The sequence below is a fragment of the Bos indicus x Bos taurus genome, chromosome 26 (assembly GCF_003369695.1).
Source record: "Bos indicus x Bos taurus breed Angus x Brahman F1 hybrid chromosome 26, Bos_hybrid_MaternalHap_v2.0, whole genome shotgun sequence".
NCBI classification, from domain to species: Eukaryota; Metazoa; Chordata; class Mammalia; order Artiodactyla; family Bovidae; genus Bos; species Bos indicus x Bos taurus.
Genome location: NC_040101.1, coordinates 6,563,412 through 6,583,616, shown reverse-complemented (window position 1 = coordinate 6,583,616; position 20,205 = coordinate 6,563,412). Strand labels below are relative to the sequence as shown.

Below are 20,205 nucleotides of genomic sequence, written 5' to 3'. Positions count from 1 at the left end.
TATATATGCGTTAGTATACTGTATTGGTGTTTTTCTTTCTGGCTTACTTCACTCTGTATAATAGGCTCCAGTTTCATCCACCTCATTAGAACTGATTCAAATGTGTTCTTTTTAATGGCTGAGTAATGTTCCATTGTGTATATGTACCACAGCTTTCTTATCCATTTGTCTGCTGATGGACATCTAGGTTGCTTCCATGTCCTGGGTATTATAAAGGGTATTATAAACAGTGCTGCAATGAACATTGGGGTACACTTGTCTCTTTCAATTCTGATTTCCTTGGTGTGTATGCCCAGCAGTGGGATTGCTGGGTCATATGGCAATTCTATTTCCAGTTTTTTAAGGAATCTCCGTACTGTTCTCCATAGTGGCTGTACTAGTTTGCATTCCCACCAACAGTGTAAGAGGGTTCCCTTTTCTCTACACCCTTTCCAGCATTTATTGCTTGTAGACTTTTGGATAGCAGCCCTTCTGATTGGCGTGAAATGGTACCTCATTGTGGTTTTGATTTGCATTTCTCTAATAATGAGTAATGTTGAGCATCTTTTCATGTGTTTGTTAGCCATCTGTATGTCTTCTTTGGAGAAATGTCTGTTTAGTTCTTTGGCCCATTTTTTGATTGGGCCGTTTATTTTTCTGGAATTGAGCTGCAGGAGTTGCTTGTATATTTTTGAGATTAATTCTTTGTCAGTTGCTTCGTTTGCTATGTTCTCCCATTCTGAAGGCTGTCTTTTCACCTTGCTTATAGTTTCCTTTGTTGTGCAAAAACTTTTAATTTTAATTAGGTCCCATTTGTTTATTTTTGCTTTTATTTCCAATATTCTGGGAGGTGGGTCATAGAAGATCCTGCTGTGATTTCTGTCAGAGAGTGTTTTGCCTATGTCTTCCTCTAGGAGTTTTACAGTTTCTGGCCTTACGTTTAGATCTTTACTCCATTTTGAGTTTATTTTTGTGTATGGTGTTAGAAAGTGTTCTAGTTTCATTCTTTTACAAGTGGTTGATCAGTTTTCCCAGCACCACTTGTTAAAGAGATTGTCTTTTCTCCATTGTATATTCTTGCCTCCTTTGTCAAAGATAAGGTGACCATATGTGCATGGATTTATCTCTGGGCTTTCTATTTTGTTCCCTTGATCTATATTTCTGTCTTTGTGCCAGTACCATACTGTCTTGATGACTGTGGCTTTGTAGTAGAGCCTGAAGTCAAGTAGGTTGATTCCTCCAGTTCCATTCTTCTTTCTCAAGATTGCTTTGGCTATTTGAGGTTTTTTGTATTTCCATACAAATTGTGAAATTATTTGATCTAGTTCTGTGAAAAATACTGTTGGTAGCTTGATAGGGATTGCATGGAATCTATAGATTGCTTTGGGTAGTATACTCATTTTCACTATATTGATTCTTCTGATCTATGAATATGGTATATTTCTCCATCTATTTGTGTCCTCTTTGATTTCTTTCACCATGTTTTATAGTTTTCTATATATAGGTCTTTTGTTTCTTTAGGTAGATATATTTCTAAGTATTTTATTCTTTTCATTGCAATGGTGAATAGAATTGGTTCCTTAATTTCTCTTTCTGTTTTATCATTGTTAGTGTATAAGAATGCAAGGGATTTCTGTGTGTTGATTTTATATTCTGCAACTTTACTATATTCATTAATTAGCTCTAGTAATTTTCTGGTGGAGTCTTTAGGGTTTTCTGTATAGAGGATCATGTCATCTGCAAACAGTGAGAGTTTTACTTCTTCTTTTCCAATCTGGATTCCTTTTATTTCTTTTTTTGCTCTGATTGCTGTGGCCAAAACTTCCAAAACTATATTGAATAGTAGTGTTGAGAGTGGGCACCCTTGTCTTGTTCCTGACTTTAGGGGAAATGCTTTCAATTTTTCACCATTGAGGATAATGTTTGCTATGGGTTTGTCATATATAGCTTTTATTATGTTGAGGTATGTTCCTTCTATTCTTGCTTTCTGGAGGTTTTTTTTTTTTATCATAAATGGATGTTGGATTTTGTCAAAGGCTTTCTCTGCATCTATTGAGATAATCATATGGTTTTTATTTTTCAATTTGTTAATGTGGTGTATTGATTGATTTGTGGATATTGAAGAATCCTTGCATCCCTGGGATAAAGCCCACTTGGTCATGATATATGATCTTTTTAATATGTTGTTGGATTCTGTTTGCTACAATTTTGTTAAGGATTTTTCATCTATGTTCATCAGTGATATTGGCCTGTAGTTTTATTTTTTTGTGGCATCTTTGTCAGGTTTTGGTATTAGGGTGATGGTGGTCTCATAGAATGAGTTTGGAAGTTTACCTTCCTCTGCAATTTTCTGGAAGAGTTTGAGTAGGATAGGTGTTAGCTCTTTTATAAATTTTTGGTAGAATTCAGCTGTGAAGCCATCTGGTCCTGGGCTTTTGTTTGCTGGAAGATTTCTGATTACAGTTTCATTTCCAGGCTTGTGATGGGTCTGTTAAGATTTTCCATTTCTTCCTGGATCAGTTTTGAAAAGTTGTACTTTTCTAAGAATTTGTCCATTTCTTCCAAGTTGTCCATTTTATTGGCATATAGTTGCTGATAATAGTCTCTTATGATCCTTTGTATTTCTGTGTTGTCTGTTGTGATCTCTCCATTTTCATTTCTAATTTTGTTGATTTTTCTCCCTTTGTTTCTTAATGAGTCTGGCTAATGGTTTGTCAATTTTATTTAACTTCTCAAAGAGCCAGCTTTTGGCTTTGTTGATTTTTGCTATGGTCTCTTTTGTTTCTTTTGCATTTATTTCTGCCCTAATTTTTAAGATTTCTTTCCTTCTACTAACGCTGGGGTTCTTCATCTCTTCCTTTTCTAGTTGCTTTAGGTGTAGAGTTAGGTTATTTATTTTACTTTTTTCTTGTTTCTTGAGGTATGCCTGTATCACTATGAACCTTCCCCTTAGCACTGCTTTTACAGTGTCCCATAGGTTTGGGGTTGTTGTGTTTTCATTTTTATTCATTTCTATGCATATTTTTATTTCTTTTTTGATTTCTTCTGTGATTTGTTGGTTATTCAGCAGCGTGTTGTTCAGCCTCCATATGTTGGAGTTTTTAATAGTTTTTCTCCTGTAATTGACATCTAATCTTACTGCATTGTGGTTCAGAAAAGATACTTGGAATGATTTCAGTTTTTTAAAAATTTACCAAGGCTAGATTTATGGTCCAGCATATGATCTATCCTGGAGAAGTTTCCACGTGGGCTTGAGACAAAATTGAAATTCATTGTTTTGGGGTGAAATGTCGAATCCCAGGGACGGGGGAGCCTTGGTGGGCTGCCTTCTATGGGGTTGCACAGAGTCAGACATGACTGAAGTGACTTAGCAGCAGCAGCAGCAGTCCTATAGATATCAATTAGGTCTAACTGGTCTATTGTATCATTTAAAGTTTGTGTTTCCTTGTTAATTTTCTGTTTAGTTGATCTATCCATAGGTGTGAGTGGGGTATTAAAGTCTCCCAATATTATTGTGTTATTATTAATTTCCCCTTTTATACTTGTTAGCATTTGCCTTACATATTGTGGTGCTCCTATGTTGGGTGCATATATATTTATAATTGTTATATCTTCTTCTTGGACTGATCCTTTGATCATTATGTAGTGTCCTTCTTTGTCTCTTTTCACAGCCTTTGTTTTAAAGTCTATTTTATCTGATATGAGTATTGCTACTCCTGCTTTCTTTTGGTCTCTATTTGCGTGGAATATCTTTTTCCAGCCCCTCACTTTCAGTCTGTATGTGTCTCTTGTTTTGAGATGGGTCTCTTGTAGACAACATATGTAGGGGTCTTGTTTTTATATCCATTCAGCCAGTCTTTGTCTTTTGGTTGGGGCATTAAACCCATTTACATTTAAGGTAATTATTGATAATAATTACTTTGCCGATGTAAAGTAATGCTGATGCCATTTACTTTATTGTTTTGGGTTTGAGTTTATACACCCTTTCTGTGTTTCCTGTCTAGAGAAGATCCTTTAGCATTTGTTGGAGAGCTGGTTTGGTGGTGCTGAATTCTCTCAGCTTTTGCTTGTCTGTAAAGCTTTTGATTTCTCCTTCATATTTGAATGAGATCCTTGCTGGGTACAGTAATCTGGGCTGTAGGTTATTTTCTTTCATCACTTTAAGTATGTCTTGCCATTCCCTTCTGGCCTGAAGAGTTTCTATTGAAAGATCAGCTGTTATCCTTATGGGAATCCCCTTGTGGGTTATTTGTTGTTTTTCCTTGCTGCTTTTAATATTTGTTCTTTGTGTTTGATCTTTGTTAATTTGATTAATATGTGTCTTGGGGTGTTTAGCCTTGGGATTATCCTTTTGGGACTCTCTGGGTTTCTTGGACTTGGGTGACTATTTCCTTCCCCATTTTAGGGAAGTTTTCAACTATTATCTCCTCAAGTATTTTCTCATGGCCTTTCTTTTTGTCTTCTTCTGGGACTCCTATGATTTGAATGTTGGGGCATTTAACATTGTTCCAGAGGTCTCTGAAGTTGTCCTCATTTATTTTAATTCTTTTTTCTTTTTTTCCTCTCTGTTTCATTTATTTCTAACATTCTATCTTCTACCTCACTAATCCTATCATCTGCCTCTGTTATTCTATTGTTGGTTCCCTCCAGAGTGTTTTTGATCTCATTTATTGTGTTATTCATTATATATTGACTCTTTTTTATTTCTTCTAGGTCCTCGTTAAACATTTCTTGCATCTTCTCAATCTTTGTCTCCCAGCTATTTATCTGTAACTCAATTTTGTTTTCAAGGTTTTGGATCACTTTCACTATCATTATTCGGAATTCTTTATCAGGTAGATTCCCTATCTCTTTCTCTTTTGTTTGGTTTGGTGGGCATTTATCCTGTTCCTTTACCTGCTGGGTATTTCTCTGCCTTTTCATCTTGTTTATATTGCTGTGTTTGGGGTGGCCTTTCTGTATTCTGGCCGTTTGTGGTTCCTCTTTATTGTAGTTTCCTCACTGTGGGTGGGGATGGACGGGTGGCTTGTCAAGGTTTCCTGGTTAGGGAAGCTTGTGTTGGTGTTCTGGTGGGTGGAGCTGGATTTCTTCTCTCTGGAGTGCAATGAAGTGTCCAGTAATGAATTTTGAGATGTCAGTGGGTTTGTTGTGACTTTGGGCAGCCTGTATATTGAAGCTCAGGGCTATGTTCCTGTGTTGCTGGAGAATTTGCATGGTATGTCTTGTCTGGCCCTTGGGTGGAGCTTGGTTTCAGTGTAGGTATGGAGGCGTTTGATGAGCTCCTATCGATTAATGTTCCCTGGAGTCAGGAGTTCTCTGGTGATCTCAGGATTTGGACTTAAGCCTCCTGCCTCTGGTTTTCAGTTGTATTCTTACAGTATCCTCAAGACTTCTCCATCTATACAGCACTGATGATAAAACATCTAGGTTAATGATATAAAGTTTCTCCACAGTGAGGGACACCTGGAGAGTACACAGAGTTACACAGAGAAGAGAAGAGGGAGGAAGGAGACAGAGGTGGCCAGGAGGATAAAAGGGGGAATCAAAAGGAGAGAGACAGATCCAGCCAGTAATCAGTTCCCTAAGTGTTTTCAACAGCCCAGAACACATAAAGAGATTCACAGAGTTGCATAGAGAAGAAAAGGGGGAGGAGGGAGATAGAGGCAACCTGGTGGAGAAAAAGGGAAGTCCAAAGACGGGGAGAGCAATCCAGCTAATAATCTTGCTCCCAAGTAAAAATGGGTACTGAAGATTGGGTTCTAAAGGTACAAAATTGATAACAAATACCAAAAAGCAAAGATTAAAAATCTAGAGGTTAGATTCTCAAAAATACAATATTAAAGAAAAGAACAAAGTCACAAAAATTATAAAATATATATATATGAAGTTTGCTTTAAAAATAGGGTCTTTTTTTTTTTTTTGCAAAGGAATAGTAGGTTAAGTTTGCTTTAAAAATAGGGTTGTTTTTTTTTTTTTTTTTGCAAAGGAATAGGTTATAAAAATGAAAATTAAAGGAGTAATAGAGGACTTAAAATTTAAAAAAAATTAAAAATTAAAAAAATGATAATAGTAAAAATATATCTAGGACTTTCTCTGGTGTTGTTGTGGACATTGTGGGGTCAGTTCATTTTCAGATAGTTCCTTGATCTGACTTACACTTCTCAAGATCTATAGGCCCTTTCCTATGTAGTCAGTGCTAACTGCAGGGTTTTAATCTATTGCAACTGTCACTTCCAAAGCGGTTCCCTCTGTTTATTTTAGCTTCTGTTTGCTGGCCTCTTCAGCGTCTAATTTCCACCCTGACACAAGGGGGCGGCGGTGGTCACTTGTTTTAGGCTCACTTGTTCAGTCGTGCTGTGGGGAGGGAGGAACACTGCAAACAAATATCACTGGTGTCTGTGGGGAGTGCTCCTGGTGTCTTGGCCACACTGGGTTTGCCCTGCTCACGGCGAGTGTGCTTTCCCAATCTACACTGCTCAGGCTCTAGGTTGCTCTGCCAGGCACTGTCTGAGGCCGGTTCTGGGTTGAGTGCACTTCCCAGGTCAAAGCTGCTCAGGTTCAGGTTCTTGGGTACTCCACAAAGGCGCAGACTTGATTGGGCCTGCATTTTGTGCCTTTCCCCTGTCTGAGAAACTCAGGTGACCAGGTGCTTGGCTAGCTATGACTTATCGCCTCCCCTGTCCCAGCCCCTCGGTTTTCTGGGTGTACAATGGGCGCACCTTCTCAGGTGTACCGTGTGTCTCCTCTGGGGAGCTGTCCTCTGGGGAGCTGATCTCTGGCTGCAACCCTCCCAGTGGATGTCGACTGTCCAGAATCCCAAGGAGTCTTGGTTAGCAATGAAGCCTGCTTGCAGTTTGGTAGATGATGCCTCTCTGGGGCCACGATTGCCCCCTTCCGGCTCTGGCTGCCCTCACCTGTCTGTCTCTGGTGGGGAATGGGCTGGTCCACAGCTGGCTAGCTCTGCTCAGCCCTTTGTTCTGTGAGCAGGCCTGGCAGTGTTTTAGGTTAGGGCTTTTTGCCCGATAGCTATCCCACAGTCTGGTTTGCTATCTCAAGTTAGTTCCCTCAGATTGCCCTCGGGGCATTCAGGCCTGGTCCTTACTCTAAGCAATGCAGCCCGCAGCTCCCTGCCCAGCCCCGACTTGCTAGTGGCGGATGCAAGCGTCTGTGCTGCTTCTTCGCTGGGAGTTGCCTTAGGCATGTAATCTGTGGGGTTTAATTATTTATTTATTTTTCCTCCCAATTTTTTGCCCTCTGAGGTTCCAAGGCTCGCCACAGATTGCCAGTAAGAGTGTTTCCTGGTGTTTGGAAGCTTCTCTCTCTCTCTTTTTTTTTTTAGGCAATAAACTTCACATTATGAAAGCAATATATTCCAAGTTCCAAAGATTTGACAAATTCTGTAGAATGTCTTTCATCAGCAGATGGAAACTCTCAAACGCCACAGTCTTCTGTCAGGTAGGACTGGGTGTCATTCACTTTACCTGGTCTGAGGTCGAATCCATTTCAAGGCATGTCATGGTGGTACAGTAATGGTGGGATGGTAGAACGTACAGTCAGGTCGTGTACACTGAGTGTTAAATCTACAGTGTTTCGGATGATAGAAGGGACACTCCATTTTCTTACACGCTGGGAAGTAGCGGCACAGCTGACTACTGGAAGGCGGTGCTGGTGCTGTGACTGGTTTTGGAGGCAGTCCTGGTGTTCTTCAGCTCATGTGAGTGAAGGGACAGTCTGGTTTAGTACATTTTGCATCGTATTTACAATTTGGATGAACAAACAGACGCTTCTCAGCAAATTTACAATTGGAAAAGGCTTTGCAAGGCGACACGGGGTGATGGTAAGCGCACTCGTCCCCGTTCTTGCAGGCAGGCCAGTACTTGCAGTGCTCCAGCAGCTTCTCCGGCTTCTGCGCCACGCTCAGCTCACTCATCTCAGCTTGACTGATCTGCAGAGTTTCTGCCATTACGGGGTCAATTTGCAATCGGGATGACAACTGCCTCTGTTGAGTTCCTTGACTTTTGTCTATAATGTCTCCTTTTGCTTCGTCTTCTTTAACAGGAGAACTTATCCTAGGGACTCTGCCTTGTCCCTCGACCATTTCTGCTAGCAATTCTTCCTGAGAAGTTCGAGTTCTGGGAGCAACTGACTGTAGAATAGTTAGTTGTTTTTGTTACAGATTCTTGAGCTTCAGATATAGCCTTCAAAATTAGATTCTTGTTAGCTTGTTTAGAAGGTGGAAGTGACGGTCTCCGTTCAGGCTTCACTGGCACTGACACACTGCTGGAGATGCTTCCTGTACGGGACCCACAATCATCATCTTCCTCCTCCTCTTCTCCGTCATGACTGAATTTTTTTACTTTAACAACTGAACTTACCACAGGCAACTTTCTCTTCCGAAAGTTTTCTTCCTCAATACTCATCTTTTCTGCGTTGCTTCTGAAGAAGGGACTGTAAGTCTCTTCTAAGCTGTTAAGCACTTCTGGTTCACACAAGCGTCCTGTTTCATACACCCGGCTGCTCTGAATATCAAGTTGCTTGGCAGCATGAATACTGTCTTGCTGCTGTTGAAACTGCAACCTGTTTAGATGAGCACCACTGTCTGTGTTTCGAGTTGCAGGTGGCCGATAAATTTCAATAGAAGGGCGAGAAGAACCATATGTGTCACTGTGGTTTTTTTCTGAGATAAGGGATTCTCCTGCACAAAGTTGAGGTCTTCATCAATGAGATCATCTGGTTCTGGCTTAATATCAATCACATCTTCAGAGGGTGCTAACTCCCTCAAAGGTTTCACTGTGACATTAGTCGGGTTGCAGCTCCATCATCATAAGTCTGTCTGACATTAGTGGCTTTCTGTTCCTGTGAACTTGTAGAAACTCTAGACTCTCTTTTTTCAGGCCTAGTGCCAGAAACTGCAAGAGGTGGCACTGCAGCTTCGTGCCTTCTCTCATCTCCTCGACTGAAACTGCTCTTGTTTGAAGGTACGTTACCATCAAAGAGGTTGGTATCAGAAGACTTCAGACTAGAGGGGTCGGTTGTTACAGAACGAAGTTTATCTAATACACCATAAAGCCATACGGTGAATCGAATTGTGTTGTTCCCTAGCCACAGGGACAGGTCCTCTGTCATTTGGTCCTGACTTTTCTTGTTGGCCACCATCACCATAATGTAATCAGGAAGTTCTTCATCGACGTAAGCTCCTAATTCTTGCAATTTCCCCTTAATGGCACTGGCTGATCTCCGTGCCGATCTCCATGGCTCCGCGGCGGGAAGCGGCGGGCACTGCGCGGCATCCCGTGGACCAGGGCACTTCTTTCTTTTTTAAGACTCCCTTCCCAGGATGGATCTCTGTCCTTCCCTCTTTTGTCTCTCTTTTTATCTTTTATATTTTTTCCCCTACCTCCTTTTGAAGACAATGGGCTGCCTTTTTGGGTGCCTGATGTCCTCTGCCAGCATTCAGAAGTTGTTTTGTGGAATTTGCTCAGCGTTCAAATGTTCTTTCCATGAATCTGTGGGGGAGAAAGTGGTCTCCCCATCCTATTCCTCTGCCATCTTAGGACCACCCTCTGATGATTCCTTTCTAAATAATTCTGCATACCGTTTCAGCCTTTAGGTTTTAAAATTTTACTGTTATATAGGTGAATTTTTAACTTTTCAAAGGTTCTGCCAATCTTCATTCTCTACCCCCGCCAGTTTCCTCCTTTAAATTCTGCTAGAATCCTTACTTTCCATTGCATTTAAATTTGGGATGATCTGTAATTGTAGAAAACAGTGGAAAATTTATCTGAAATTAAGGCAGACAAGAGAGTAATTCAAGTGCACTTAAAATTTGCCACTGTGTTCAATTGAACCCCATAATTGTATAATCAAATTATTCTTATACTACAAATATTGAATTATTGATGGGGTATGTGTCAGAGTTTTTCACTGGAACATTTGTTTCTTCAGGCTACTCTGCTGTATTGGTGGTGATTTCGCATGCTGTTTTATCTGGAACTGTCAGATTTTGTGAGGGCAAGATACATCAGATAAGTTAAGGTGTGCATAAAGAATGCATAAATCATGCTGCCCCGTCTTTAGTTATACTCGCTCTTTGCCATAATGCTTTGTGTCCTACAAACCAAGACTTATGACAAATTTTATTTCCTGTGATTTGCTGCTAAAAAGAAAGTGTCGTGTGTTTATGATGGCATACACTTTTCATTGTGTGTGTTTCTGACAGGTGAAAAATTGTGTTTTAACTGTATATTAATGAGATCCAAATCCTCTGCTTGAGACTTTAAATATTTGTTTGAAAGAATTTTCTACAGACTAGCGCTAGTAGACTTCAGTCTCCTCTACTGTTCATAAGGCAGTAGGACCTTTCACCTCAAACCTGTGTGATGGGGTGTGAGCCCAGGGCATGGTGGGAGTATCCCTAGAAGTGATTGCCACAGGGGATGGGGGGATAGGACCTCAGTTATAACAGGAGTGACTGCAAACTGCACAGCTGTACTTTGTCAAATCGAACCAAATGCATTTCCAGCTCCACTTCCCTTTAGTCCAGCAGAAAATTTTCCCACAGACCGGGGAGCGGGAGGTGGTTTCGGATGATTCAAGTGTGTTACATTTATTGTGTAGTTTTTTCCTATTAGTATTATATTAGCTCTACTTCAGATCACCAGGCAGGAGGTACCGGAGGTTGGGGACCCCTGCTTTAGTGCTGTCTCTAGAGTACCAGTTCATGCTATACACCAGACATGGGGAGGTGGCTGGAGGGGATGTTGGGGTGGGGAGGGGACACTCCGCTAACAACCTGGGAGTTCAAACATTGCACGATTTACAAGAAAATGTTTTACCACGTGTTACACTGCTAGGATCCCTCATTGAGTCTTGCAAGGGGCTTGTGCAAATGAGAGACCCTCCCACCCCCCTGCCCCACACACAAAAATTCAGACTTTATTAGCTTTATACTAAATCTCTCTCTGGGTCTGATTATTTCATGGCTTAGGGACCCCTTTGGCCCACCAGAATCCTTAGTAAATATGGGTTCAGCTGGGCAGCATTCCTCCCCTGGACCTACACCGTGTCCAGATGCCTTGTGTAGACACACACTGTGTCCAGATGCCTGCATGCTCCCCTCTGTGCTGGAAAGAGCTTTCTGTCGCGTGGCCTCTACTTCTGGCAGGATTTAGCCCCGGTCTGCTTAAATGTCTGTGGACAGAGTGTGGTAGCCCAGTCGTGGGACCTGGGGAGCAGAGCAGCTCCTCTGTCTGTAACAGGAGGAGCCCCTCTAATGACTCCAGAATGAGGAGCCAGGAACCACGCTTGGAGAAGCCCTCGGCCTCTGGCGGCCAGGGCCCCCTGTTCCGGGAGGGCTGCTGGGCTGGGCCCCTCCTGCCTTACATCTGCCTCTCTGACTGAGGCGGAGTCTCTGAGAGAGGCCACAGCCCTGGCCTGGCCTGCAGGCTGCCTGGTGATCTACTTCAGGGGTGCAGAGAGGAGCTGCCTCAGAGCGACCTCTGAGTGGGAAGAGGGGTGTCTCCAGACACTGCCTGCCCCCTCACCAACTGCCTTCTTCTCCGCTCCATCAGTTCTGGTTCTGTGTCTCCTATCTTGGAATCTTTAAAGGTGAATTTATCTGCAGGATGATTTCCATCGTAGGGGAAACAAATGACTGTGACAACCTGGGTTCTGGGCTCTGGAGAATGGGAAGCCTGTGAAAGTTCTCTGAGATCCGGGTCCCAGGGATCCAGCAGGGCCCGCAGTGCTTCTTGGTTGCTAACTTGTCATTTTTCCATTTCCTGGGGAGCCACGGCCCCAGACCCAGCAGAGCTTGGCAGTGTCTGGAGTTGGACAGACTAGAGAAGGCTTTGAGTCCCAGCCTGAAATGTGGGTAAGGGATCAGCCTTGCTCCAGGTGCCTGAGCTAAGACAGTGGCTTCAAAGCACTTAGCATAGCATCTGGCCATGTGAATGCTTATATAAATGTTAGTATTACCACAACAGTTTTGTTTCTGTGGTGAAAAGCATAAAATTATCCTAATAGAATCAAACAAATTTTAAATGAAATTGATATAAATTTGATATTCCAGAAGAATTTTAATAATTAATGGATTCTTTTTTTTTCCCCCTGTTCTGGGCAAAATGGATTTTTACTTTAAAAAGACATGGAGAGGAACAATAATTAATAGCACCCTTATATAACTCAGAATGAACTATAGTTTAAAAAGAACAGTTGCCTAAAATGATAGCTTTGCCAAAGTGACTGGAATTTTTTTTGTCAGTTGCTTTGTTTGTTGAAGAATTTCTGTGAAACCCTTGTAATACTCGTATTTGAGGCACCTATCTTATTTTTAATGACATTTTAATAAAAACCCCAGTTACATGCTTCATATCAAGTGATTTTCTTAGCTCCCAAACAAAATCAAGTTTGTTCTAAGTAAGAAAAAATACGCTTTCTACGGAAGTGGAATGTCAAGGAGGCAAAGGTGGAGCAAAGGAAATATATCATACGCAAGGAAAATTCAAAGAATTTTAGGTTTTGGAAGTTTTCTATTTGAATGAACTATGATCACTCATCCCAGATATGGCAGAATGCCATCTAAAGCCACATTCTTATTTATTCACATTTTAAAATAATAGATTAGTTCATAATTTTATTTTAAAGTCGTTATTGAATTTGTTACAACACTGCTTCTGTTTTTTGTTTTTTTTGGCCATGAGGCATGTGGGATCTTAGCTTCCCGGCCAGGGATTAAACCTACGCCCCTTGCACTGGAAGGAGAGGTCTTAACCCCTGGACCACAGCAGGGAAGTCCCATTTATTCACATTTTAAACTTAGACTCAGGAGAGAAATGGAGATTGATATAAATATTGAATAACTTGGCTGTATAGCAGTTTGGCTACAAAGTATGTATTCTTACCATGAACGTGAACATTTTACAGAGAATGCATGATAGCTCTTAAAGCTTAAACCAGTACTTTGTTTAAAATTGAAATATAGTTGATTTGCAGTGTTATGTTAGTTTCTGCTGTACAGCAAAGTGATTCAGTTATGCAATATGTATGCTTTTTTTATATAATTTTCGTTATGGTTTATCACAAGACATTGACTATCGTTCCCTGTGCTATACAGTAGAGCCTTGTTGTTTATCCGGTCTATTTATCATGTTTTGCATGTGCTAATCCCAAACTCCCAATCCGTCCCGCCCCATCCACACTCCGCCTTGGCAACCACAAGTCTGTTCTGTAGTTAAGCCGGTACACCTACCCTGGAAAGGAACAACAGCCAAGATAGGGATTGAACACATCTGAAGGGGGATTCAAGGTGATATTTATTGAGGATTCCACTGTAAGAAAAGCAAAAAAAAAAAAAAGGTTTTCTTGAAGATTGTAAAGAAAATATGATTTATTGGAGATATCCCTTGCTTCCATGCTCTAATATCAAGCCTCCATATATAATGCAAGTTTTATACTAGCATAGAAAAGGGAAAGGAGCAGTCAGATTTACTGTTATGTATGAGCATGAATAATTTTTATTTTTATTGCTTTCCTACTTCAGATCAAGTTGAAGTTTTTCACTTTTGACCAAAGGCTCTTGTTTGGTTTGCAGAGAGTATAGCAGAGGTACATGAAATGTCATATATTTATTGTGTACGTTTGTGATGGGATGTAACATAATTGAAGTAGTAATTCAAAAGTTATGGTTAGGAATTTTAAATAAATTTAAAGTCAGAGTTTAGTAATTAACTTCTAAGAGTTAAGCAGTTGTGTGATAACCTGTGGGTAGACTCATTTAGCGACATCAGTGACCAAGAAGGGACTCACTCAGGCCCCTTAAGAAAGTCTCTGACAAACCAAAGGGAAGATAATTTTAGTAAACAATTCAGAAGGAGAAATGTGAACTCATTATGAACTTGTAAGGGTGAGTCCTGGGTAGTGTAGAACCTGTCACGATCTTTCTCTAAATAGTGCCATACGATTTTACGTTATGCATAAGAATCTTAGAAGAGTCCATTTCTGTCCTCCATAGCCTTTGTCTTATTGTAGTTTTCTTCTGTATATCCCATTAACCTCCCAATGCATTTCTATAATTTTTACTTTAGGAAGATGATGTATTTTATGCTTCCCCATACATTTGCTGTTTTTCGTGACCATTATTCCTTTGTGTAAATGCAGATTTTCATCTTGTATGATTTCTCTTCTGCCTGAGAAACTTTCTTTAACATTTTTTATAATTCAGCATTGCTGGTGATGAATTCTCTTGGCTTTTTTTTTTTTTTTTTTTGCCTTAAATCTAAAAAAAGCCTTTATTTTCATTTTATTGCTTAAAGACATCGTCCCTGGGTAAAGAAATCCAGCACTCAGAACTTGAAAGACGTCTCTGCACGGTGATAGGTTTCCTGGTGGCTCAGATGGTAAAAGTGTCTGCCTGCAATGCAGGAGACTGGAGTTTGATTCCTGGGTTGGGAAGATCCCCTGGAGAAGGAAATGGCAACCCACTCCAGTATTCTTGACTGGAAAATTCCATGGATGGAGGAGCCTGGCGGGCTACAGTCCAAGAGGTTGCAAAGAGTCGGACACGACTGAGCGACTTCAATGCAGTGTGATAGGCTTGCATGTTTCTGAGGAGATGTCTGCTGTCAGTCTTATCTTTGTTCTGTGATTCGTTTTTTTCAATCTGTGGCTGCTTTTAATATTATTTGCTGAATTTCAACAATTAGATTAAAACCAATGCTATCAATATTTGGCATGGTTTTCTTAAGTTTATTCTGCTTGAGGTTCTTGAAGTTCTAGGTCTGTGGGTTTATACTTCTCATCAAATTTAGGAAATTTTGGCTTTTTTTTTTTTTTTTTTGGCTTAAAACAACATCAGTTTATTGACTTACACTTCTTGAGGCTGGGCTCCCCCTGAGGCCTGTAGGAGAGGATTATTCTTTGTCTCTTCCAATTTCTGGTGTTCTCCTGGGAATCCTTGATGTTCTTGACTTGGAGACACATCACTTGGATCTCTGCCTCTGTTGGACAGAGGACAGACATAGCATTGTCCTTGTGTCTGTCTAGGTCTCTTTTCTTCTTGTTAGGACATGAGTCACGTTGGACTTTCGTCCCCCTCTACTCCAGTAAGACCTCTCCTAACTAATTACATGCGGTTATCCTCTGTGCAAAGAAGATCGCATTTCCAGGTGCTGTGGACTGAGGACTTCTACATACGTTGTTCGAGTGTGAATTCAACTCATAACAGGGAAAGAATTGAAGATGTAAGTGAGAGACTCCCGAGTTTAGTTTTCTGTAAGAAAAATGGAAAATGTAAAATCCATGAGCAAAATTAAGTGGCATGTGATGGTCAGTTTTTAGCCCTTTACATTGTATTTCCAGTTTACTTTCTTAAATCTAGGCAATGTTTCCATATATTCTTTCTTTTCACCAGCTGCTATGGTAATATTCTTCCTCTGTATGCATATTTCTATTGCATTTCCCTGGATTTAATAATAATAAGCATTACCAATAGTGAGATAAGAATGATAAGGTGTTTCCTACACAAAATTTTTATGATTATCTCACTTGGGAAAAGGAGAAATAAAAGACTAGAGGAATATGTTTTGTTTTAGAACGTTATGTTGAATACATCAGTTAAAATCAGTGTGCGGCTACTGCACAGCATGATATGGCCATGAAGATACACAAGCAAGGTTAAACATTTGAACCAAAATGACCCTCAGATCTCTGAGCAGTTCTCAGATGTATTGCTATTATTCTTCTAATTTTCTGTCTCCTTTTTCTCCTTTGAACTACAGTTACATGTATGTTGAACTGCTTGATGTTCTTTTGAGTCAGTGACTGCGTTCTCATCTTTTCTCTCACTGTGGTTCATTTTACCAGTTTTGTACTGCTGTGTCTTCTAGTTTATTGGTGCATTTTCTGCCATGTATAATCTGCTTTTGATTCCATTCCATTCTTCATTTCAGATTGTATCTTTCATTTCAAAAAGTTCCAATTTGGTATTTTTATGTCTTCTGGCCTTTTTGTTTATCTTCTTAAACACACAGAGCATAGTTACATTAGGTAATGTACTTGTTTATAAATTCTGTCACCTCTGTTACTTCTGGGCTCATTCCTATCGATTGTTTTCATTACAGGTTGTATTTTCTGCCTTTTGCATATTGGTGATGTTGTTCCTAAAATAAAGTTTATTGTTTTTTTTAAAATCACAGTTTAGAGTTATAAAACAATTATAAAAATGAAATAGTATGGGTTCTCACATAATCCACAGTTTCCCCTATTAGCCTCTTACATGAATATGGCACCTTTGTTACAAGTAATGAACCAATGTTGATAAATCATTATTGACTGATTCAGATTTCTTTAGTTTTTACCGAATGCTCTTCTTCTGTTCCATGATCCCATCCAGAATACACATTACATTTCGTCTTCATGTCTCCTTAAGTTCCTCTTGGCTGTGACAGTCTCAGACTCTTTTCGTTTTTGGTGACCTTGGCAGTCTTGAGGAGTGCTGGTCAGGTGTTTTGTAGAACATCTAAATTGGGATTTATCTGCACTTTTTCTCCTGATTAGATTGAGTTTATGGGTTTTGGGGGCAGAAAACCAGAGGTGAAAATGCCGTTTTCATTTCACTGAATTAAGGACACACGCTGTCAATGTGACTTAACACTATTCACGCATACATTTTAATCTCCCGGCTGATACCCTGCTTGTCAGGTTTCTTGGTAAAGTTACTCTCCTTTTCCCCTTCCTTTCCCTACTGAATGCTCTGTGCAGCCCGCGCTGACGGAGAAACGAGTTATATTCTATTTCCTTGAGGGCAGAGTGTCTCCATCAATTACTTGGAGTTCTCCTGCATAGGAGATTTGCCTCTTCTCCCATATTTGTTTTGTTCACTCCTTTATTTATATTAGTGTGAAGTCAAGGATATATATTTTATACTTGGAGTTATAGTCCAATGCTCAATTTATTTTGCTACTCAAATGTGCCAGTTTTCACCATTGGGAGTTTTCTTTTTTTTTCTGGCTGGCTCTTACTTCTTTTGGCGTACCCACTGTGGTGGACTTTTGTTTTCTTTTAGCATTAACTTACTTTCTGGAAGACTAAGATGCTTCAGGCTCATTCATCTTCCGTGTTTCGTGCCCCATTTCTAGAATCAGCCCTTTAATCAAGGAGTTCTTCTTTCTTTAATTGAAGCATTAGGAACCCAGATCTCTGTGCTAGATGAGCTTATTGCTATTGGCATAGCTGCTTTTAGCCCTTCTCCTCTGACAGAACAAGGAAATACGAGCATATGCGTGCATGCGTGCTAAGTTGCCTCAGTCGTGTCGACTCTCTGCGACCCTATGGACCGTAGCCTGCCAGGCTCCTCAGTCCATGGGATTCTCCAGGCAAGATTACTGGAGTGCCCTCATCCTGGGGATCTTCCTGACTTAGGGATTGAACCCGTGTCTCTTGCATCTCCTGCGTTGGCAGGTGGGTTCTTTACCACTAGCACCGCCTGGGAAGCATACATACACGTACCTAATGAATATTTGTGTGTGTGTAAGTGAAGCGAGATATGCAGTCATGCTATCTCCAACTGTAGCTCACTAGCATGTGGATCATCCTAACCTCCTCTCCCTGCTCATCTGTAAACACCCACTCCAGCAGAGAAATCCAACTCCCACTATCTGCCGTCCATTTAGTTAATTGTCTAAACTTTGTATGCTAAGTCACTTCAGTTGTGTCCGACTCTGTGTGACCCCATAGACAGCAGCCCACCAGGCTCTGCTGTCCCTTGGATTCTCCAGGCAAGAACACTGGAGTGGGATGCCATTTCCTTCTCCAATGCATGAAAGTGAAAAGTGAAAGTGAAGTTGCTCAGTCGTGTCTGACTCTTCGCGACCCCGTGTACTGCAGCCTACCAGGCTCCTCTGTCCATGGGATTCTCCAGGCAAGAGTACTGGAGTGGGGTGCCATTGCCATGCATGTTAATATCAGAATGCTTAACCTGTACCCTGGGGGAAATGAGGTGATCAGCTAGTGTATAGTGCTTGGGTACAGTTTCTTTAGCCCTCAGTTTTAGAGATTCTGCTTATTTCCAAAGTGACTTAGGGCAGAAAGAGCCCTTTCCCCTGCCTCAAAGAGGAGACTCACACATCCGTAATAGAGTTTGATTGTTTTGCCACACTCTGCATTCTGCCTTGAGATTCTGCAACCACCTAAATGATTTTTTAAAATGTGCACATAGTAAGCTTCATTCTTTGTATTGTAAGGGTCTATGTTGTTCACTCAGTCATGTCTGACTCTTTGCAGTCCCATGAGCTGCAGCACACCAGGCTTCCCTGTCCTCCACCATCTCCTGGAGTTTTCTCAAACTCATGCCATTGAGTTGGTGATGCCATCCCACCATCTCATCCTCCGTTGCCCCCTTCTCCTCCTGCCCTCATCTTTCCTGGCATCAGGGTCTTTTCCAATGAGTCGGCTCTTCGTAAGCCTCTATGGTTTTTGACAAATGCTGTGTCACGTGTCCACGTTTACAGTATCATGGTTGTTTCACTGCCCTGAAAAATGCCCTGACGTTTCACCCCTTCATCCCGCCTTCCCTCTCTTGAGACCTCTGGCTGCTCTCTTTCTCCTGTCTCCATAGTTTTGCCTTTTTGAGAACATTACAAGTAGACTCATACAGATGTATCTCTTTCATATTGGTTTCTTTCATTTAGTAATTTGCATTTAAGAGTCTAACATTTTTTTCGTAGCTTGATAGCTCATTTCTTTTCATTGCTGAATATCATTCTGTGGTAGGGAGGTACCACAGTTTCTTTATCCATCAAAGGACCTATTGTTTCTACTTGTTTTGGTGGTTATGAATAAAGCTGTTGTAAACATTATCAAGCTTTTTGGGTAAACATAAGTTTTCAAGTCAACTGGGTAACTGGGTGCATGATTGCTGAATCGTATGTTTAGCTTTGTGGAACATAAGGCTATGTTTAAATTGTGGGAAGAAAACAAACAAAAAAAAACCCCAAAAAACCCTGCCAAACTGTCTTCCAAAGTGGCCACACCATTTTGCATTTTTACCAGCAGTGAATGAGTTCCTACCGCGCTGCATCTTTGCTAGCGTTTGGGATTGTCAGGCTTTTGGATTTCAGCCATTCCAACATACCGTGTAAGTGGCGTCACGTCGTTGTTTTAATTCGCAGTTTCCTAATGATGTATGATCTTGAGCATCTTTTCACGTGTTGTTTACCATCTGTGTGTCTTCTTTGGTGAGGTATCTGTTCAGCTCTTTCGCCAATTTCTTAATTGAGTTGTTTTCTTATTGTTGAGTTTTAAGAATTCTTTTTTTATATTTTGGATACAAGTTCTTTATCCAGCATATGTTTTTACAAATATTTGCAAAATGCTTTCATTTTTGTTGTTGGTAAATTTGTTTGTTTCATTCTTGCTCCTGAAGGGAATTCTTTACTGAGTATGCCGCTCTAGACTGATGGTTCCCTTTCCCTTCCCCTCTGAAGGTACTTCTGTGTTGTTTTATGGCTTCCCTTGCTCTTGTCGAGAATTCTGCAGTGATGCTAATGTTCCTTTGTAAGGGGATGTGTATTTTTTCTCTGGTTGCTTTTGGGGTCTCATCATTACCTTTGTCTTCTTGTTCCATTTTTCTGTCTGGGTATGTTTTTCCTGCTGATCCTGTTTGGAAAGTGTTTTGCTACCTAAAGTTGTGAATTCATGTTTTTAATTAGTTATGTCGCATTTTCAGTGATTATCCTTTAAATGTTGTCTCTCCCCTATTGTCTCCATTCTTCCCTTGAATAAATATGTTAGATCTTCTCTTTCTGTTTTCTTAGTCTCTGTTTTATATGTCCATTCTTTGCTTTATTCTGGGAAAGCTGGGTAAATTCTTCAGATATATAATTATCTTTTCACTTTTCGCTTACTTTATTATTCACCCCACCTACTTAGTTTTATGTTTCAGCAATTATATTTTGACTTCTAGAATTTCCAGTTGCTTTTCTCCTCAGATATTTTTGGTCATGTCTAACAATTTGTTGTTGTTGTTATATACTCAACTTTGGGAAGAATTGTTTTATTTCTTTAAAACTTCTGTACCTGGCTCTTGGATAGCCTGAATCTGACAATTTCAACCTCTTCCGTTCTCAGAGGGTGTTTGAAGTGTGGGTTTTATTATAATTTAGGTGTGGTGAGGCTGACAAAGCAGGAGATGACTGCAGCAGTGGAGAAGGTGACTTGTTACAGTTCCCA

The 20,205-nt window shown here is 40.5% G+C and overlaps 1 protein-coding gene and 1 pseudogene across 2 annotated transcripts in view; one reads left to right on the top strand and one right to left on the bottom strand.

The window, feature by feature from the left end:
* The window catches only part of FANK1 (fibronectin type III and ankyrin repeat domains 1), a 107,375-nt gene that overhangs the window by 37,481 nt on the left and 49,689 nt on the right, over positions 1-20,205 (top strand). Inside the window, exon 1 of one of the 2 annotated variants that reach the window (XM_027529321.1) lies at positions 7,323-7,434. The exons of the other annotated variant lie outside the window; for it this stretch is intronic. Within the exon in view, the coding sequence (XP_027385122.1) occupies positions 7,401-7,434 (34 nt within the window). The 5' untranslated portion in view covers positions 7,323-7,400. Of the gene's footprint in view, positions 1-7,322; positions 7,435-20,205 lie in introns of those variants that run through there. 2 annotated transcript variants of the gene reach the window in all.
* On the bottom strand, positions 7,457-9,247 carry LOC113884151 (annotated as a pseudogene).